The sequence below is a fragment of the Mobula hypostoma genome, chromosome 3 (assembly GCF_963921235.1).
Source record: "Mobula hypostoma chromosome 3, sMobHyp1.1, whole genome shotgun sequence".
NCBI lineage: Eukaryota > Metazoa > Chordata > Chondrichthyes > Myliobatiformes > Myliobatidae > Mobula > Mobula hypostoma.
This window is the reverse complement of record NC_086099.1, coordinates 15,466,612-15,486,300: the sequence shown is the minus strand read 5'-3', so window position 1 is coordinate 15,486,300 and position 19,689 is coordinate 15,466,612. Positions and strand designations below refer to the sequence as shown.

The 19,689-nt window shown below is 41.3% G+C and overlaps 1 protein-coding gene across 2 annotated transcripts in view; it reads left to right on the top strand.

The window, feature by feature from the left end:
- The window catches only part of cplx4a (complexin 4a), a 50,414-nt gene extending 31,474 nt beyond the window's left edge, over nt 1-18,940 (top strand). For both annotated transcript variants that reach the window (XM_063042049.1, XM_063042050.1), the window contains exons 2-3: nt 7,755-7,842; nt 16,177-18,940. In XM_063042049.1, the coding sequence (XP_062898119.1) occupies nt 7,755-7,842; nt 16,177-16,404 (316 nt within the window). In that variant the 3' untranslated portion in view covers nt 16,405-18,940. The remainder of the gene's footprint in view (nt 1-7,754; nt 7,843-16,176) is intronic.
- Nucleotides 18,941-19,689: the final 749 nt, after the last annotated feature.

Sequence of the window (19,689 nt, the reverse complement as noted above, 5' to 3'; positions counted from 1 at the left end):
ACCTTAGAGACAGCATAACACAAGCAGCACAAGAGGAGATTCCCAAACAACAGAAAAAAGCTAAGAAGAAATGGATGACAGAAGAAATTCTGAATCTTATGGAACAAAGAAGAAAATGTAAGGAAAATGAAAAAGCCTACGTATCCTTGCATGCACAGATAACAACCCAGTGCAGGGAAGCAAAAGAAAAGTGGCTTAAGGCCAAATGTGAGTTAATAGAACAATTGCAGAAGACCAACAACAGCAATAGTATGCACGACGAGATCAAAGAGGTCACAAATCGGAAGAAAAGCGGGGCAACAACAGGATGTATAAAAGCAAAAGGATGCTCTACAATTATGGAAAAAGGAAAAATAGTGCAAAGATGGTCAGAATACATCAAAGACCCATACAACGACAAAGGCCAAGGGGACAACTTTGATATTGGCAACAACAACGAGGGCCCAGCAATACTGAAAGAAGAAGTGGGACATGCTATGAAGAAAATGCGAAAGGGGGAACCATCAAGACCAGATAACATTCCGGTTGAACTGTATGAAGCGCTAGAAGATTTTGGTGTAGAGAAATTAACAATCTTATTGAATAGAATATACAACAGTGGCAAAGTACCAGAAGATGTTTTAAAGACAGTATTCATTGCACTGCCAAAGAAACCAGGTGCAACAGAGTGTGGACAACACAGAGCAATTAGTTTAATAAGCCACGTCACAAAAATTCTACTTAGAATCATCATGCTCAGAATAAGAAACAAAATTAAACCAGAGATCAGTGAAGAACAGTGCGGCTTTGTCGAAGGCAAGGGAACATCACACTCCACTTATATTCTCAGGAGTATTATCAAAAGGCCAATAGAAGTACAACAAGACCTATACTTCTGTTTCATTGACTATACAAAAGCCTTTGACACAGTGAAACACCAATTCATCATGAAAATGCTTAAAGATATTAATATCGATGGAAAAGATCTAAGAATAATCAGGAATCTCTACTGGCAACGAAGTGCAGCCATACGGATAGACAACGAGATTGGTGAATATCAGCCAATAAAGCGAGGAGTCAGACAGGGTTGTGTTCTATCACCAGACCTGTTCTCCCTGTACACTGAAAACATCATGAGAATCATACAAGACCTACCTGGAATAAGTATAGGAGGATACAATATCAACAACCCCAGTTATGTGGATGATACAGTACTGATAGCAAAATTTACAGAAACTAGTATCTGCCATCAACACAGAGAGCAAAAGACTTGGCCTAACCTTAAACAAAAAGAAAACTGAAGTAATGGTAATATCAAAGAAACCTGATATCTCAAACTGTAGGATCGTATTGGGAAATGAAATCCTGAAACAAGTTCACAACTTCAAATACCTTGGATCATGGGTAACATCTGATGGCAAATGTGAAACAGACATAAAAGCAAGAATAGCCATGGCAAGAACAGCATTTACAGAAATGAGAAACATCCTAACGAACAAGAGAATAGCAATTGACATCCGCCTTAGAACTCTCGGCTGCTACATTCTTCCTATATTGATGTATGGCTGCGAGTAATGGACCATCACAAATGCAATGGAAAAAAGAATCAATGCAGCAGAGATGTGGCTCCTCAGAAGAATGCCTTGCATATCATATACAGACAGGAGAACCAACAAAGAAGTTCTACAGTGAACGAAAACAAAACGTACATTACTTTAAAAAAAATCAGAAAACAGCAATCAAAATTCTTTGGACACATCATGTGAAGAGAGACATTAGAACATTTAGTTACAACTGGAAAGCTGAAAGGAAAAAGAAGCAGAGGCAGACAGAGAATGAAAACGATCGATGGAATAACATCCTGGTTAGAAACAGGGGAGGCAACAACTACAATTTGGAGGGTCAGGGACCGTGATGGATGGAGAGACATGATCGCCCATGCCGAACGGCAAGGTCCCTGAATGATGACGATATATGTACATCAAATAGTTAAATTAAAAATAGCGCAAAAACAGAAATAATTAATAAAACAAGTGAGGTAGTGTTCATGGGTTCAATGTCCATTTAGGAATCAGATGGCAGAGGACAAGAAGCTGTTTCTGGATTGCTGAGTGTGTGCCTTCAGGCTTCTGTACCTCCTTCCTAGCAGTAACAATGAGAAGAGGGCAAGTCCTGGGTGATGGGGGTCCTTAATAATGGACACTGCCTTTCTGAAGCACCCTGCCTTGAAGATATCTAGGATACTATGGAGTGTCTGTGATGGCCAGTGCTATTATGTTTGCTGTTGTGTGCTGGGGCAGCAGGCTGAGGGCAGCAGACACCAACAGAATCAACAAACTCATTCGTAAGGCCAGGGATGTTGTAGGGATGGAACTGGACTCTCTGACGGTAGTGTCTGAAAAGAGGATGCTGGCCAAGTTGCATGCCATCTTGGACAATGTCTCCCATCCACTACATAATGTACTGGTTGGGCACAGGAGTACATCCAGCCAGAGACTCGTTCCACCGAGATGCAGCACAGAGCGTCATAGGAAGTCATTCCTGCCTGTGGCCATCAAACTTTACAACTCCTCCCTTGGAGGGTCAGACACCCTAAGCCAATAGGCTGGTCATAATTTACTGGCATAATTTACATATTACTATTTAACTATTTATGGTTTTATTACTATTTATTATTTATGGTGCAACTGTAATGAAAACCAGTTTCCCCCGGGATCAATAAAGTATGACTATGACTATGACTATGACTGTGTACAAGATGGAGCTGACTAATTTTACATCTTTCTGTAGCTTCTTTCAACCCTGTGCAGTAGCCTCCTCCCTGCCATACCAGACAGTGATGCAGCCTATCAGAACGCTCTCCACAGTACACCTGTAGATATTTTCAAGTGTTTTAGGTGAGAAACCAAATCTCCTCAAACTCCTAGTGGAATATTGCCGTTCTCCCCTGAAATCTCTCATTAACAAGGTGTTTTTGCCTGCAGAACTGCTGCTCATTGGATGTTTTTTTTTTGTTTTCGCTCCATTCTCTGCAAACTCTAGAGACTATTGTGCATGAAAATGTTCTAGTCTCGAATAATCCAGCACTTGGGCCCAAACCATCCTCACCTATGTCTCTTGTCAGGATATTCAGGAAAGTCCCAGGATATTACTTAGATCACGTTTCTTCCCCATTCTGTTGTTTGGTCTGAACAACAACTGAACCTCTCGACCAGGTCTGCACACTTTTATGTAGACATGGTCAAGAGACCATGAATGTAAACTCAGTATCCGCTTTATTTGGTACAGAGATACTCAATAAAGTGGCCAATGAGTGTATATGTAGGTTTTATTTCCTGAAGACTGATTCTCATTTTAATTAATGCATAATTATGCTATCCATAATTTCATAGCCCTTGAATAATCCCTAACCAATATCTAACCCCATGGCCTGTGACCATGACCCCTGGTACATATTTCATCCCCCCCCCTCCCCAACTAACCAGACAAAACAACCTCCTTGCATTCAGCCTATCAGAATTAGATACATATCAATGACATCTCCTTTCATCAATCTAAACTATTGAATACAACACAAATCACCTGAATGTCTTTTGCTGCTGGTAACTACTTCATGGACACTAGCCTCTGTAGTATCCAAGACACTTTCAAGGAGTGGCGTCATCCATCATTAAGGACTCCCACCACCCAGGACATGCCCTTTTCTTATTGCTACCATCAAGAAGGAGGTACAGAAGCCTGAAGGCACACACTCAGTGATTCAGGAACAGCTTCTTCCCCTTTGCCATACCATTTCAGAATGGACATTGAACCCATGAACATTACCACAATACTTTTAAAATTCTGTTTTTGCACTACTTATTTAATTTAACTATTATATATAACATACTTGCTGTAATTCACAGTTTTTTTCTATATTTTCATGTATTGCAATGTTCTGCTGCCATAAAGATAACAAATTTCATGACATATGCCGATGATATTAAACCTGATACTGATTCTGACCCAGCATTCCTAGAATCAGCCAAGTAAACATTTATTGCCCTTCCCTCTATAACAGTATATCCAGAGGACTCTCTGTTCCCAGGGCCAGACACAGTGATGGACATAAAGTGCTGGCCCATCTTCAACTCAGTGGCAGATCAAAAACACCCTTTGATCTGCCCAAATCTTGTTGATCTGCCAGCACGTTGCGATATCAGTGCAGGAATGTTGCCAGCTGGTGCATTCCAGGCTGCAGAAGGATGCGCTGAAGCGTGGTATAGTCATTGCAAGGTGTTTTGGGGGAAGGATCAGAGTATGGGGTTCTTCAGCTACTGGGCAGGGAGGGGCCAGGTTGGGTGAGGAAGCCCCTCAATTATTGTAGTGCTGTATCGCCCCAGGGGCCACATGAGTGGCGTGCTGTTGTTTTTAATTCTTGTAATAAAACACTACTAATAAATTGACTATGAATGTAAGGATGAAAAGGCATTGTGCGGTTTATTCTTATATTTTTTTATTATTAATATAGTTTACAGGTACTTTGATATGTGTTGGGCACATGGCCAAGTGGTTAGGACGTTCATCTAGTGATCTGAAGGTCGCTAGTTCGAGCCTCAGCTGTGGCAGCGTGATTGTGTCCTTCAGCAAGGCACTTAACCATACATTGCTCTAGTGTCTGTGTGAGGAGTGGCGCCCCACACAGACTTCCAATCTGCACCTTGTAAGGCATGAAAATGCCCGACGCAGGCCTCTCATGGTCTGAGTCGACATTCCCTCCCCTCCCCTTGATATCAAAAAGTACACAGGCCATAACTACACAAGAATACTCCAGGTACAACTCAAACTTCAAAGTTCAAAATACACTTATTATCAAAGTTTGTATAAAATATACAACATTGAGAATTATCTTCTTGCAGGCAAACCAAACTCTAAATAGATGTCAAGGTCTTTGTGGGGTCCTTATCTAAATCACTGCAATATATTTTGAATAACAGTCCCTTGGATAAGGAAATCCGGACAATACATAACCTCAAACTTCTGACCCTCGGAAAAAAGACACTTAGCTCAAGTGCAGGATTAAGCATGCAGCTCCAGCTTTGCTAGCAATGCCCACATCCCCAGAACGAATTAAATTATTTCACAAGTCAATAGCTTTATTTAAAATCTGATGAGGTGAAAAAGGTTTAATAAAGTTCAAAAGGATTGAAAATATGCAAAAGCTTCAGTCAGTTAATTAAGTGAAACCTCAGACTAGCTTGAAATAGAAATTTAAATCTTTGAAACATTACAATCTATTTAGAATGGCAAATTGTAAAGAGTCTAAATAGTTGGTTAGAAAGCACTTATTGGAAATTATGGGTAGGTGATGCACAATGCACCCCATGTGCCAATGGTGTGGCCTCATTATTGGGCTGTGAATCAGACTTTCAGAGAACGTACAACATTACAATACAGTACAGAGCCTTAAGCCTGTGATATTGTGCTAACCTTTTAACCTATGTGAATATCAATCTAAACCTTCCCTCCCACATAACCCTCCATTTTTGCTTATCTAAGAGCCATTTGAATGCCCCTAATGTATCAGCCTTTACTTTCACCCCTTGCAGTGCATCGCAGTCACCCACCATTCCTGCGTAAGAAACCTACCTCTGATATCCCCCTTATACTTCCCACCAATCACCTTAAAATGAAACCCCTTCAATATAGCCATTTCCACCCTGAGATCAAGTCTTTGGCTAGCCGCCCGATTTATGCCTTATGATTTTGTACATAGTCATAGTCATAGTCATACTTTATTGATCCCGGGGGAAGTTGGTTTTCATTACAGTTGCACCATAAATAATAAATAGTAATAAAACCATAAATAGTTAAATAGTGATATGTAAATTATGCCAGGAAATAAGTCCAGGACCAGCCTATTGGCTCAGGGTGTCTGACCCTCCAAGGGAGGAATTGTAAAGTTTGATGGCCACAGGCCATCTTTGTCAAGTCACCTCTCGTCCTCCTTCATTCCAAACAGAAAAGCGCCAGCTCGCTCAATCTATTAACTTTCGATACGACAAAATGGAAATCGGATATTGAGAGCCTAATTTTGTACATAATAAATTTGTAAAAGTAAGTACAATACAAACCCTGGGTCAGACAGATCAGGAATTATTTTTGATTCAGTTTTTGTTTCAATGTGTTTAATGTGTGTATCAATGGCAATTCATTAATATGGCATTAATCACTATATTGATCACCGGAGGAGATTGCTTTCCAGTCCTTTTCACTCAGGTAAATCCACCAAAACTTCTGTGTGTCAACTTTTTCTTTTAACATTTAGACCAGTTGTGTTTAAAGAGCCACATGAGAAAAAACATCTCTGATCCCTGAAGTGAAAATTAAGGACTCTTCGTCCAGTTGTAATTTAATTACATTTAGACATAAATTTAGCCTCTGGGGAAGATCTGGCCCACAATTATTCCTTCCTGTTTCACAATCTAGTTCAAACATTTGCATCCTACAAATGTAAATTTTGCATCTAATCTCTTAAATTTCCTTAAGAAGCACCTGAGTTGCAGAAAATGGTTGAATAGGTTAGGACATTATTCCCTGGAGCATAGGAGAATGAGGAGAAATTTGATAGAGGCATACAAAATTATGAGGGGTATAGATAGTGTAATAGCAAACAGGATTTTTCCACTGAGGTTGAATGGGACTAGAACCAGAGGTCATGGGTTGTTAAGGGTGAAAAGTAAGGTTTTTAAGGGGAACATGAGGGGGATATTATTCACTCAGAGAGTGGTGAGCCCTCCCCACCATTGAACACATCTACAAGGAGCACTGAAAGCAGCATCCTTCATTAGGTACCCACACCATCCGGTCCATGCTCTCTTCTTGCTGTTGCCGTCAGGCAGGAGGTATAGGAGCCTCAGGACCCACGCCACCAGGTTCAGGAACAGTTTTTACCTTACAATCATTAAGCTCCTGTCCAAGACCAGCACAGATAACTTTACTCACCTCAACACTGGCAACCTGCAACTCAAGGACTCTGCAAATCATATTTCACTACTTACTTATTTATTCGTATTTATATAAATTGTCTTCCTTTGTACATTAGTTGTTTGTCAGTCTTCCTTTATGTGTCATTTTTCATCGATTCTATTGCATTTCTTTGTTCCGCTGTGAACGCATCGAAATGTTCCCACAACCTATGGATTCACTTTTCAAGGACTCTTCATCTCATATACTTGATATGTATTGCTTATTTATTTATTACTATTATCATATTATTATATTTTTCTGTTTGCATGTGCACAATTTGTTTTTTTTGCACACTGGTTGAATGCCCCAATTTGGTGCAGTCTTTCATTGGTTATTATTCTATGGATTTACTGAGTATGCCTGCAAGAAAATGAATCTCAGGTTTATATATAGTGACATATATGTACTTTGATACTACATTTACATTGAACTTTGAATGCCCACAAAAAAACTGAACCTCAGGTTTGTATCTGGTGACATCAACGTACTTTAATAGTACATTTACTTTGAGCTTCAAGAATTCAAATTGGGCAATGGGCTGTGAGAGACTAGGGAGGAGAAAAATGGTTTGTGACTATTTACTGAAGCTGAAGACAGTACTCCCTTTTTAGCCTTTGTCTTTATCATGGTTCTTCTGCTGAAAACCTCTATACCCAAAACCTACAAAGAACTAATCATCAAGGTCAGTTCAACACAGTTAGCAGTCAAAGTGTCTGTTAAGACAGTCTTACTTGCCATTGAAAAGATATGTTTGCTCTTGTTTTCAGAATGGAACGGGATGGTATCTTTGCGCAGAAGAAAGCAGAAAGAGCAACTCTCAGAGTCCACTTACGGGAAAAGTACAGGCTTCCAAAGGTGAAAGAGACATTATCAGCTCAGAAAAGCTAAATGATTGTGACAAAGCACTGATGCAATTATATCAAAGAATTGTTTTCTAAATACATTCAGTGGCAACTTTATTAGATACCTCCTGTACCAAATCAAGTGGCCACTGAGTATGTTCATGCTCTTCTGCTGCTATAGCCCATCCATGTCATGATTCAGTGTGTTTTGCATTTAGAGATGCTCTTCTGCAGACCACTGTTGTAGCATGTGGTTATTTGAATTCCTGTTGCCTTCCTGACAGCTTGAACCAGTCTGACCATTCTCCTCTGACGTCTCTCATTAACAAAGTGTTTTCACCCACAGATGTGTCGGTCACTGTATGTTTTACATTTTTCACACCATTCTCTGTAAATTCTAGAGACTGCTGTGCATAAAAATCCCAGGAAATCAACAGTCTCTGAGGTACTCAAACCACCCTATCTGGTACTAACAATCATTCCACAGTCAGTCACTTAGATCACATTTCTTCCCCATTCTGATGTTTGGTCTGAACTACAAATGAACCTCTTGACCATTCTGCAAGCATTGAGTTGCTGCCAAATGACTGGTTGAATACATATTTGCATTAATGAGCAGATGTGCAGGTGTACCTAATAAAGTGTCCACTGAGTGCATGTCAATCATGTAGCAATCTTCTGTGATGTTCCTGTTGTAATTGGCCAAGGTTGATGTCACTGGCCCAGTTTTAATGGGCCTTGCACCAGGCAATCTGACATGGAGTTGAGATCAGTAGAGATCTCACCTTGACCTGGACCTCTCCTTTGGAGGTAATCTGTAAAAATGCCCTTTTTTTAATTTATTAACAGCAGGGCTTCCCCATCTAGGGTCTATGGCCCCCTTGCTTAATGGTATTGGTCCAGGCATGAAAAGGTTGGGAATCCTTGATTTAGTGATGCAACACGGTAACAGGCCAATTACACCCAATGCTTCCAACTAACCTACTAACCTGTAAATCTTTGAAAGGGGTGAGGAAACCAGAGCACCTGGAGGAAACCCACATGGTCACGGGGAGAATGTACAAAAACCTTACAGTCTGCTGCGGGAATTGAACCCAGGTTGCAGGCATTGTAAAGCAATTGCACTAACCACTATGCTACTGCGCCATCCCATTTACGACCCTGTCAGGGGTTTCTGCCAACTTCTTTGCACGAGTCCCTACTGTTAATTATGGGGTCCCATGGCTTAGTGATTAAATTATTGAATTGGTATGCTTAGGTTCAAATATGAGTTTGCATTTATTATGGCAATTTAAATTCGGAAAATGAAAACAAATCTGAAATAAACCCGTAATGATGGCAATGAAATGTTATTTATTTATTGGCATGCAGTGTGGAATAGGCCCTTCTGGCCCTTTGGAGCCGCGCTGCCCAGCAACTCCTGACTTAATCCAAGCCTGATCATGGGACAATTTACCATTACTAACTAACATATAGACCAGTACATCTTTGGAATGCAGGAGGAAACCAGAGCACCCGGAGGAAATCCACACAGTCACGGGGAGAACGTACAAACTCCTTACAGGCTGCGGTGGGAAATGAACCTGGGTCATTGGTACTGTAATGTGTTGCTCTAACCACTATCCCACCGTGCCGTGGGGTCCTTCAGGGAAGTTTAGTCTGGCTTATACATGACTGCCATCCTTGCACTTTATGCTTTGACCAGTACAATCTATAGGAAGAGCCAAGAACACAAGTTCAAGTTGTTTGAAGCCAAAGGGGCGGCTGTGACCATACGCAGCACCATCTCAGAATCTGCAAATGAGCAAACCTGAATTGATAGAAAGAACATGGGTAGGAGGGGATTAGGAATTGTCATTGCACACTGGGAAATGGTACAGTGCCTTAAGAGAGAAACTGTCTCAGTTCTAGAACATTTTTTGAACCCTCCAACGGTAACAAGACGTATAGCTAATTAACTTCTTTAACACAAGTACTTGGAGCTCCACAAGGCTAAAGATCATCCTTAACAATACACAACGTGCTGGAGGACTAAGCAGGTCAGGCAGCATCTATGGAGGGGAATAAATAGTTGACGTTTCAGGCCAAGACCTTTCATTAGAACTGGAGAGGAAGGGGGAAGAAGCCAGAACAAGATGGTGGGGGTAGGAGAAGGAGTACAAACTTGGAGGTGATAGGTGAGAACAGATGAGGGGCAAGGTGACTTGGGTGGAAGAGGCATGATGTTTAACCAATCTTACAGAGTTTCTGAGGAAGTTGCCAGGAAAGCAGATGTTGTTTACATGGACTTTAGCAAGGCATTTGATAAGGTCCGCATGGGAGGTTAGTAAAGAAGTTTCAGTTGCTCAGCATTCAAGGTGAAGTAGTAAATTGGAATAGACATTGGCTTCATGGGAGAAGCTAGAAAGTAGTAGATGGTTGCTTCTCCTACTGGAGGTCTGTGTCTAGTGGAGATTGGTGCTCGGTCTGTTGTTGTTTTTCAACTATATTGATGATCTGGATGATAATATGGTTAACTGGATCAGCAGATTTGCAGATGACACCAAGACTGAGGGTGTACTGGACAGTGAGGAAGGCTTGCAAAGGGATCTGGAGCAGCTGGAAAAATGGCAGATGAAACTTAATGCAGACAAGTGTGAGGGATTGCACTTTGGTAGGATCAACCAAGTGGGTTTTACACAGTGAGCAATAGGGCACGGAGTGCAGCAGGACAAGGGGAGCTGGGAATGCAGCTCCATATTTCATTGAAAGTGGCGTCACAGGTGGATAGGGTTGTAAAGAAAGCTTTTGGCACATTGGCCTTCATAAATCAAAGTACTGAGTACAGGAGATGGGATATTATGTTGAAGTTGTATGAGATGTTGGTGAGGCCTAATTTGGAGCATTGTGTGCAGTTTTCACCTACCTACAGGAAGGATATTAATAAGGTTGAAAGAGTGCAGAGAAGGTTTACAAGGATGTTGCTGGGACTTGAGAAACTCAGTTACAGAGAAAGGTTGAATAGGTTAGGACTTTATTACCTGGAGCGTAGAAGAATGAGGGGAGATTTGATAGAGGTATATAAAATTATGATGGGTATAAGATAGAGTGAATGCAAGCAGGCTTTTTCCACTGAGGCAAGGGGAGAAAAAAAACCAGAGGACATGGATTAAGGGTGAAGGGGGAAAAGTTTAAAGGGAACATTAGGAGGGGGCTTCTACACACAGAGAGTGGTGGGAGTATGGAATGAGCTGCCAGATGAGGTGGTAAATGCGGGTTCTTTATTAACATTTAAGAATTAAATTGCACAGATACATGGATGGGAGGTGTATGGAGGGATATGGTCTGTGTGCAGGTCAGTGGGACTAGGCAGAAAATGGTTTGGCGCAGCCAAGAAGGGCCAAAAGGCCTGTTTCTGTGCTGTAATGTTCTATGGTTCTAATGTAGAAGACTAAGGGGAGATTCGATAGAGGTATTCAAAATGATGAGGGGTACAGACAGGGTAAATGCAAGCAGGCTTTTTTCACTGTGGTTAGGTGGGACTACAACCAGTGGTCATGGGTTAAGGATGAAAGGTGAAAATTTTAAGGACAGCATGAGGGGAAACTTCTTCACTCAGAAAGTGGTAAGAATGTGAAATAAGCTGGCAGTGCAGCTGGTGCATGCAAGCTCAATTTCCACATTTAAGTGAAGTTTTGATGGTAGAGGTATGGAGGGCTATGATCCCAGTGCAGGCTGATGGAAGTAGGCAACTTAAAAGGTTTTGGCATAGACTAGATGGGCCGAAGGGCCTGTTTCTCTGCTGTACTGTTCTCTGATTCTAACCAAGAAGCCATTAGCCTGCTAGTTGCTTATGGGAAACGGTTGACTCCTTGAGCTGTTTTTGGTACAATAACTCAGCAATAGGTATGCTGGTGGTTCCTCTACATTGTCATAGCTGGGGAAGTTCTGGGGATGAGCTCCCACTGGCATGCGTCTCAAATAGCCTCTGCTAACCAAGTCCAGCTCCTGGCTTTCACTTAGCTACGAAGCCCAGTAGAACTGTTTCTACTCACAGGAGATTGGGCAAAGGCAGGTTACTGGCGACTTAAGACCACTCGCTTTGGGCAGATGGAGCTTGTCAGCTATGGTTCGCAGCTCACCTAGAAAAAGAAAAACTTTGAACTCAATCCTCCGCTGCCTTGCGGCTATATCCACTCATGGAGAAGGCTTTGGGAGCAAACCCAAAGGCAGTCCTACCCTGAGTTCAATGCTGACTGGCAACTCCTTCGACACTACTGGTGCCAAACTGTATTGGTCCTCTGGATTCATCAACTGTGTGGAGAGGGGGAGCCTGCTGTATGGGCAACAGCTTGCTCTCCATATCGTACTGCCCTAGTTTGTGTATTAGGTAGACAGCTAGGATGCATCATCTATGGTTGACTCAGACCACTGGAGGGCCTCAGCAACAGGGAAGCTGATAGGGCAGCACAGTGGAACTATGGTCGTTGATACAGATGCCTCCACGTATCCAGGTTCAATCCTGCTCTTGGGTGTTGTCTTTGGAGTGCGACCATATGGGTTTTCATTGGGTGCTTTGGTTTTCTTCTACATCACTTAGACTTTATGATGGGTTGAACGTTTGCTGTAAAATTGCATCTTTTAATAAGTAATTGTCAAAAGAAACAAAGGGCATGTGAGGGAGAATAAGTTGCAATAAGGAGAGAAAAACGTTGTGAAATTTGATGTTTTACAGCAGCAGTACAGAGCAATATGTAAAATATGCTATAAGTTGCAATAAGAAATATATATAAAAGAAAAAATACTCGTACCAAAAGAGAACAAAAATAGTGAGGGCCTATACATGGACTCATTGTCCATTCAGAAATCTGAGCAGAGGGAACTGTCTTTTGAAGATGTCCTTGATGGTGAGGGAAGCTTGTTCCCATGATACAGCTGGCGTGTAAACAGCCCTCTGCAGCCTCTTTTGATCCAGTGCATTGGAGCCTCTGTTACCGGGTGATGATGCAAGCAGTCAGCCTGAAGGCCCTCCTGACTCTTAAGACAATCTGCTCCATCCACCAAAAGTGAAACTTCCCAGTGGCCAAACATTTTAATTCCAATTCCTGTTGTGGTATGTCAGTCCATGGCCTTCTCTTGTGCCAAGATGAGGCCATCCTTAGGGTGGTGGAGCAACATCTTATATTCCGCCTAGGTAGTTTCCAACTTACTGCCATGAATATCAATTTCTCATTCCAGTAAAAAAAATCCCACCCTCTCCCCTCTTCTTCTATTCCCCATTCTGGCCTCTTATCTCTTCTCACCCATCTATCACCTCACACTGGGTCCCCTCCTCCTTCCCTTTCTCCTATGATCCACTCTCCTCTCCTATCAGATTCCCCTTCTCCAGCCCTTGACCTTTCCCACCCACCTGGCTTCACCTTTCACCTTCCAGCTATCCTCCTTCTGCTCACCCCCAGCGTTTTATTCTGACACCTTCCACCTTCCCTTCCAGTCCTGAAGAAGGGCTTCAACCCACAATGTCAACAGTTTATTCATTTTCATAGACGCTGCCTGACCTGCTGAGTTCCTCCAGCATTTTGCTTTCGGTTTCCAGCATCTGAAGAATTCCTCATGTTTATAATTATACTTTGTCCCTTCTTAACTTTGAATCTTCCTTCTGAGAATGTTGCAACAGGAAATCTGGTAGGGCAGCACAGTAGAACTGTGATTGTTAGTGCAGATTCCTCCAGGGATCCAAGTTCAATTTTGCCCTGGGATGTTGTCTTTGGACTGTGACCACATGGGTTTCCACTGGGTGCTTTGCTTTTCTCTTTCATCATTAAGACCTTCTGACAAGTTAACTGTTTACTGTAAAATTACATCCTTTTGTAAGCAATTTGCAAAAGAATCAAAGGGCATATAAGGGAGAATTAATTGTAATAAGGAGAGAGAAAAGGGACTGATGGGATTGCTCAAATGGGTCAAGTGGCCTCGTTCTTTGTTACATTAAGTAAAACTTTTGCATCGCCAGGAGTTCTATGACATAATTACTTAGAACACCCTGCCCCAAAACATAACTTTAGCTGAAGGGAACATTAATTCTGCCCTCTGTGTCTCCAGTTTTTCTCTCACTTTTCTGGGTTATTTTTCAGTCATTATTCACCATGTTGCTTTATAATACTGACCATTTTTATGTCTGAGCCACTTTAAGAAAAAGAAACTGGAAGTCTGACTGAGAAGAATTAGTTGCAAAGATTAAACAGGAAAGGAATCTGACAACCGATTACTGTCAATGGCTTCCTGATCCCATTAGCACCTAGGTAATGATGAACTTGTCCAAGACGCTTGAAGAGCTTTAGATGAAAACCAGGTTCCAAATCCATTTTGCCAAATGACTGAATGAAAGTAAGAATTTGAACCAGAAGCAACTCTTCGTTATAACTACTCCTCAGGGTTGACATTTGGTCCTAAGGAGTTCGAGGAACATTTTCTGTTAAAACAGTTGATTTCTTTACTACATGAAAATATCTGCAAAACGTTGATTGCAGGAGCAAAACCAGATTCCACAATAAATGAGAGATAGACCTGCCCGGTGAAAATACTCAGCACATTTCATGAAGAAGATAAAACTGAATATTCAGAAGTGAATAGGAATAGGAATAAGGGAATGGTCAGATCACATTTGGAGTATTGTGAGCAGCTTTGGACCCCTTATCTAAGAAAGGGGGCGCTTCAAGCACGGCTGATTTATTATCCATCTCAACCCCATTCTCCTGCCTTCTCCCCGTAAGCTTTGACATCATAAGTAATCAAAAACCAATCAACCTCTAATTTAAATATACCCAATGACTTGGCCTCCAAATCTGTCTATAGCAATGAATTCCAGAAATTCTCCACTCTCTGGCTAAAGAAATTCCCCCACATCTCTATTCTATAGGGATATCCTTGTATTCTGAGGCTGTGTCCTCTGGTCCTAGATTCCCCCACTATAGGAAACATCCTTTCCTAATCCACCCTATCTAGGCCTTTCAATAGTCAATAGGTTTCACTGAGATCCCTCCCTCATTCTTTTAAATCCCAGTGAGTACAGACCCAGAGACATCAAACTCTCCAAATACATTAACCCTTTCATTCTCGTGAACCTCCCTGGACTCTTTCCAATGCCAGAACATGCTTTCTCAGAAAAGTGATCCACAATTGCTCACAATACTCCGAATGTGACCTGACCAATGCCTTATTCATGTTCACTTCTGCATATCCAGTTGTCGCTTCTCCATGAAAACTGATGGGTATTTTCACCAGGCAGGTATAGATTTTATGGCATGAACATTGACTTCTCTAACTTCCGTTAATGCCCCACCTCCCCTTCGTACCCCATCCGTTATTTATTTATTTATTCTCTCTCTCTCTCTCTCTCTCTCTCTCTCTCTCTCTCTCTCTCTCTCCTTTTTCTCCCTCTGTCCCTCTCACTATACCCCTTGCCAATCCTCTGGGCTTCCCCCCTCCCCCTTTCTTTCTCCCTGGGCCTCCTGCCCCATGATCCTCTCATATCCCTTTTGCCAATCACCTGTCCAGCTCTTGGCTCCATCCCTCCCCCTCCTGTCTTCTCCTATCATTTTGGATCTCCCCCTCCCCCTCCCACTTTCAAATCTCTTACTAGCTCTTCTTTCAGATAGTCCTGACGAAGGGTCTCGGCCCGAAACGCCGACTGTACCTCTTCCTAGAGATGCTGCCTGGCCTGCTGCGTTCACCAGGAACTTTTATGTGTGTTTCTTATCTGTCTATCTATTTTTTCACACGTTGGGTATTTGATGTTTTCTTGAACATGGTATTTCTTTCTTTTGTGGCTGCCTGTGAGAGGACGATCTTGGAGTTGTTTCCATACTTTGATAATAAATGTATTTTGACTTTTTGACTTTGATTTACTCTTCTAGTTATCCACTTATCCATTTCTAATGTATTTATCTACATAAGTATTTATTTACTTATTTATTTATATGCAATGATCCATGTCCATTTATTTATTAACTTATTTAGTTGTTCATTTAGTTATTAATTTTGAGATACAGCACAGTAACATTCCCTTCTGGCCCAACAAGCTCATGCTACCCATTGACACCCATGTGACCGACTATCCTATCAACCCATGTGACCGACTATCCTATCAACCTGTATGTCTTTGCAATGCTGTTTTTAATAATGATAATTTCACCTGCATCTTGAGTTTAATGTTGTAATATTCTAGATGTTTGCTTGTTAGTGCTAACATGTCAATATTTGGGGAATAAAGACTCAAAGGGCAAGGGATCACATTATTCAATCAAGCAAGTTTTAAAAAATAAAAATTATGGATTATTTCTTTCAAATTTGGTTTGTTCTTGTACAGAGCGAACAGGATGAAAATCAAATACTAATGGCTGGAGATGACATTGAGCTGCCGGAGGAGCTGAAGAAGATGGTGCATGAAGATGAGGAGGAGGAGGAAGACAAGGATTCTTTTATTGGACAAATTCAAAACCTCCAGAATATGGATGTAGACCAAATAAAAGAAAAGGCTCAGGCAACAATCACTGAACTAAAGCAGGCTGCTGAACAGAAATGTTGCTTAATGTGAGCCAGTGTTACTTCCTCAGTTTCCATTTCTGGTGGTAACTGTGATACACCCTTTTAGGCATGCAGCTCACCCCGTGTGTAGCAGTCCAGTGTGTGCATTCTTCACATGAACAGCTTCATGAAGAGTTGCTTGATTTTTCCACACAGCCCTCCACATGAGTTATTAATATAACACCAAGATATGTTTCATCTTCTGTGAACATGCATATATGAATTTAACTAGTAGAGATTAATACAATGTTGGGTTTACATACTCTGTTGGATTGTTGTTCAAGGAAATGATTGGACCACCTCCAATTGATAGTCATTATTTTTCTTTAAAATATTTAGTTAACTTCGAAAATAATAAAGAACTGAAAACACTGAAAATTTGAAACAAAAACAAAATACTAGAAATACTCAACAGATTAATCAGCCTCGGCGAAGAGAGAGACCTTTCAGGACGAAGATGCTTTGATGCGTTGTCATAAGATCTATGAAATCTTGGCCCTGCTTGTCTCTCCATAGTTGCTGAAACTTCATCCATTTATTCCAGATTTCCAGAGTGTGCATTTATTTGCACAAGTGATCTGGGGCCCGTCATCTTGACTGGTTCCAGTACATCGTCGTCCTTTACCTTGACACCTGAAATAAGGAAGAAAAATATCTTTATTGCAACTTTTATTTCATCATGTAGATCCAGGGGTTCACAGCCTGGGGTTCATAGAACCCTTGCTTCATGCATTGGTTTATGGCATAAAAGTGGTTGAGAACCTCTGGTGTAGAGAGACAAAGCATTCTTTTAGAGTTCCTTTTGGAAGTTTTACGTAAACTTGCAATCAACATTTTGGGTAAATCGTGCAAATTGACACATTGTTTTTGGCTTCTTTTCAATCTGATAAAGTCAAGTTACAACAAAATCTAACTAAAAGCTACTCTTTGATTGTCTGAACATGAGGGAGTTAACAGGAGTGTGGGGAGAATAAAAGAGATTAGTACACGTGAATGTTTGATAGTTAGCACAGATTTGGTTGGCTGAAAGCCCTGTTTTCACTTTATATCACTCTGTAGTGCAGGGGTCCACGGTACCCTTGGTTAATGGTAAGGGTCCATGGCATAAAAAAAGAGTTGAGGACCACTGCCATAGAGCTATTAGTTCAGACCATAAGACGTAGGAGTGGAAGTAGGCCATTCAGCCCATCAAGTCTGCTTCACCATTCTTTCATGACAGACTTATTGTCCCTCTCAACCCTTCTCCTGCCTTCTCCCCGTAACCTTGCTAATCAAGAACCTATCAACAAACAAGAGAAAATCTGCAGATGCTGGAAGTCAAAGTAATACACACAAAATGCTGGAGGAACTCAGCAGGCCAGGCAGCATCTGTGGAAAAGAGTAAATGGTCGACGTTTAGGGCCGCTACCTCGGCTTTAAATATACCCACTGATGGCCTCCACAGCCATCTGTGGGATTAAATTCACAAAGCCTCAGGCTAAAGATCTTCCTCCTCATCTCTGTTAAAAAGGAACATCCTTCTATTCTCAAGGCTGTGCCCTCTGGTCCTAAACTCCCTCACTGTTGGAAACATCCTCTCCACATCCACACCGTCAAGGCCTTTCAATATTCAATGTTCTATGTGGGTAAATATGAAACACGTATTTGTTCCAAATATAGCAGCACTGAACTTACTCAAAACCAGTGTGGATTGATCCACGGGATCAAATAAGAACCAATAACAAAGCAACACACCTGACAGATTAAATAAAGAATAACTCGTGAGAGGGGATTATCAGACAACACAACTGCCACGAATAAGTAAAATCCTCTGTGGAGAAACCGCGATAGTTACTTGCTGTCTATGGTCATTCATTCTGAGCCAAAGTTAGTGGAGGTATATATTTGATTTGCAGTAAGATAAACTGGTCACAGGTCATTAAACTTAATGATAGGAGCTACCCAAATATACTATTGTATTTTGTGTTTTATACTTTTAACTATTTTCTGATGGCCTAGAGCAGGGTCCATGGACCCCTTGCTTAATGGTATTGGTCCATGGCTTTAAAAAGGATGGGAACCCCTAGCCTATAGCAAGGCAGTAGTTTCAAACCTAAATGATATTTTCCTGCCAGTTTAAAGCAGATGCATTGTATGCTGTGCCATAGTTCAAACATTGATCAGACCTGAATGAATACAAAACTCTGAACCTGGAAAGTTCTAAACTTTAGATGGTTGTGTGAAGGACCTGGATTTTGTAGATATGATGCGCAACACTGTAAACTTCTAGATTCTGAGCGGCAAAATGTGCAAATTTAGAAAGTGCTCCCTTTTATTCTGCACTTTCCTACAGTGTGTGCTATTTGCAAGGAGTCTCTTTGCAGCCTCCAGAATCAGAACTGCAAATTTTTTTGGCATTTACACTTCTTCCTGAAAATTTGCTGAAAAATGTTCTATTTTGTTTGAGTCTTTAAGCCATAAATAGCACTTGGCTAATGTTCCGGCATTAAAATAATCAATTTTATGTACATTTTAAAATAATTGATTTTAGTGATTGTTCACTTTGTAGTGAGGTGATGATATTTCAGTATGCATCTTAATCTTATGTATGTTTTACAATACACAATAAATCTTTTAATTAGTTAAAAAAAAACTGCTTTTTGTCTCCTGCTTTATTAATCGGGAACTCTTCAATGGCTCGGCAATCAAATCAATGACATCAGAATGCTGAACGTCAGGGACCCTTTGGATTGATGCCTGGCAGGTCCCCATGCAGTAAGTGGGAAGTTTACATGGTTGGACCTTTGTGAGCCGCTTTCTTCGAGATTTGTGTTGAATGCTGGTCCTTTGCAGGCAGCGTGGTTACATAGTGGCACTTTATAGCACCAGCAACTGGGGTTCAATTCCCGCTGCTGTTTATAAGGAGTTTGTACGCTTTCCCTCATGACCATGGGGGTTTCCTGCAGGTGCTCCAGTTTCCTCTCACAGTCCGAAGACATATGGGTTAGGGTTAGTAAGCTGTGCACATGCTATTTTGACACCAGAAGCACAATGACACTTGCCAGCTCCCCCCAGCATATTCTTGGACTGTGTTTTTGCATCAGCAGTACAATGCAATACATTACTATAGCACTGTGCAAGAATCTTAGGTGCATGTATTGCACTGTACTGCTTCCACAAAAAAAAACAAACAAACTTCACGACATATGTGAGTGATGATAAACCTGATTCTGATACGGGTCTCTATTGTGGACTGAGAGTGGGAAGAGGGCTGGGAGAGGGGAATCATGGTTGGGAAAAGGGAGAGGGGAGAGAG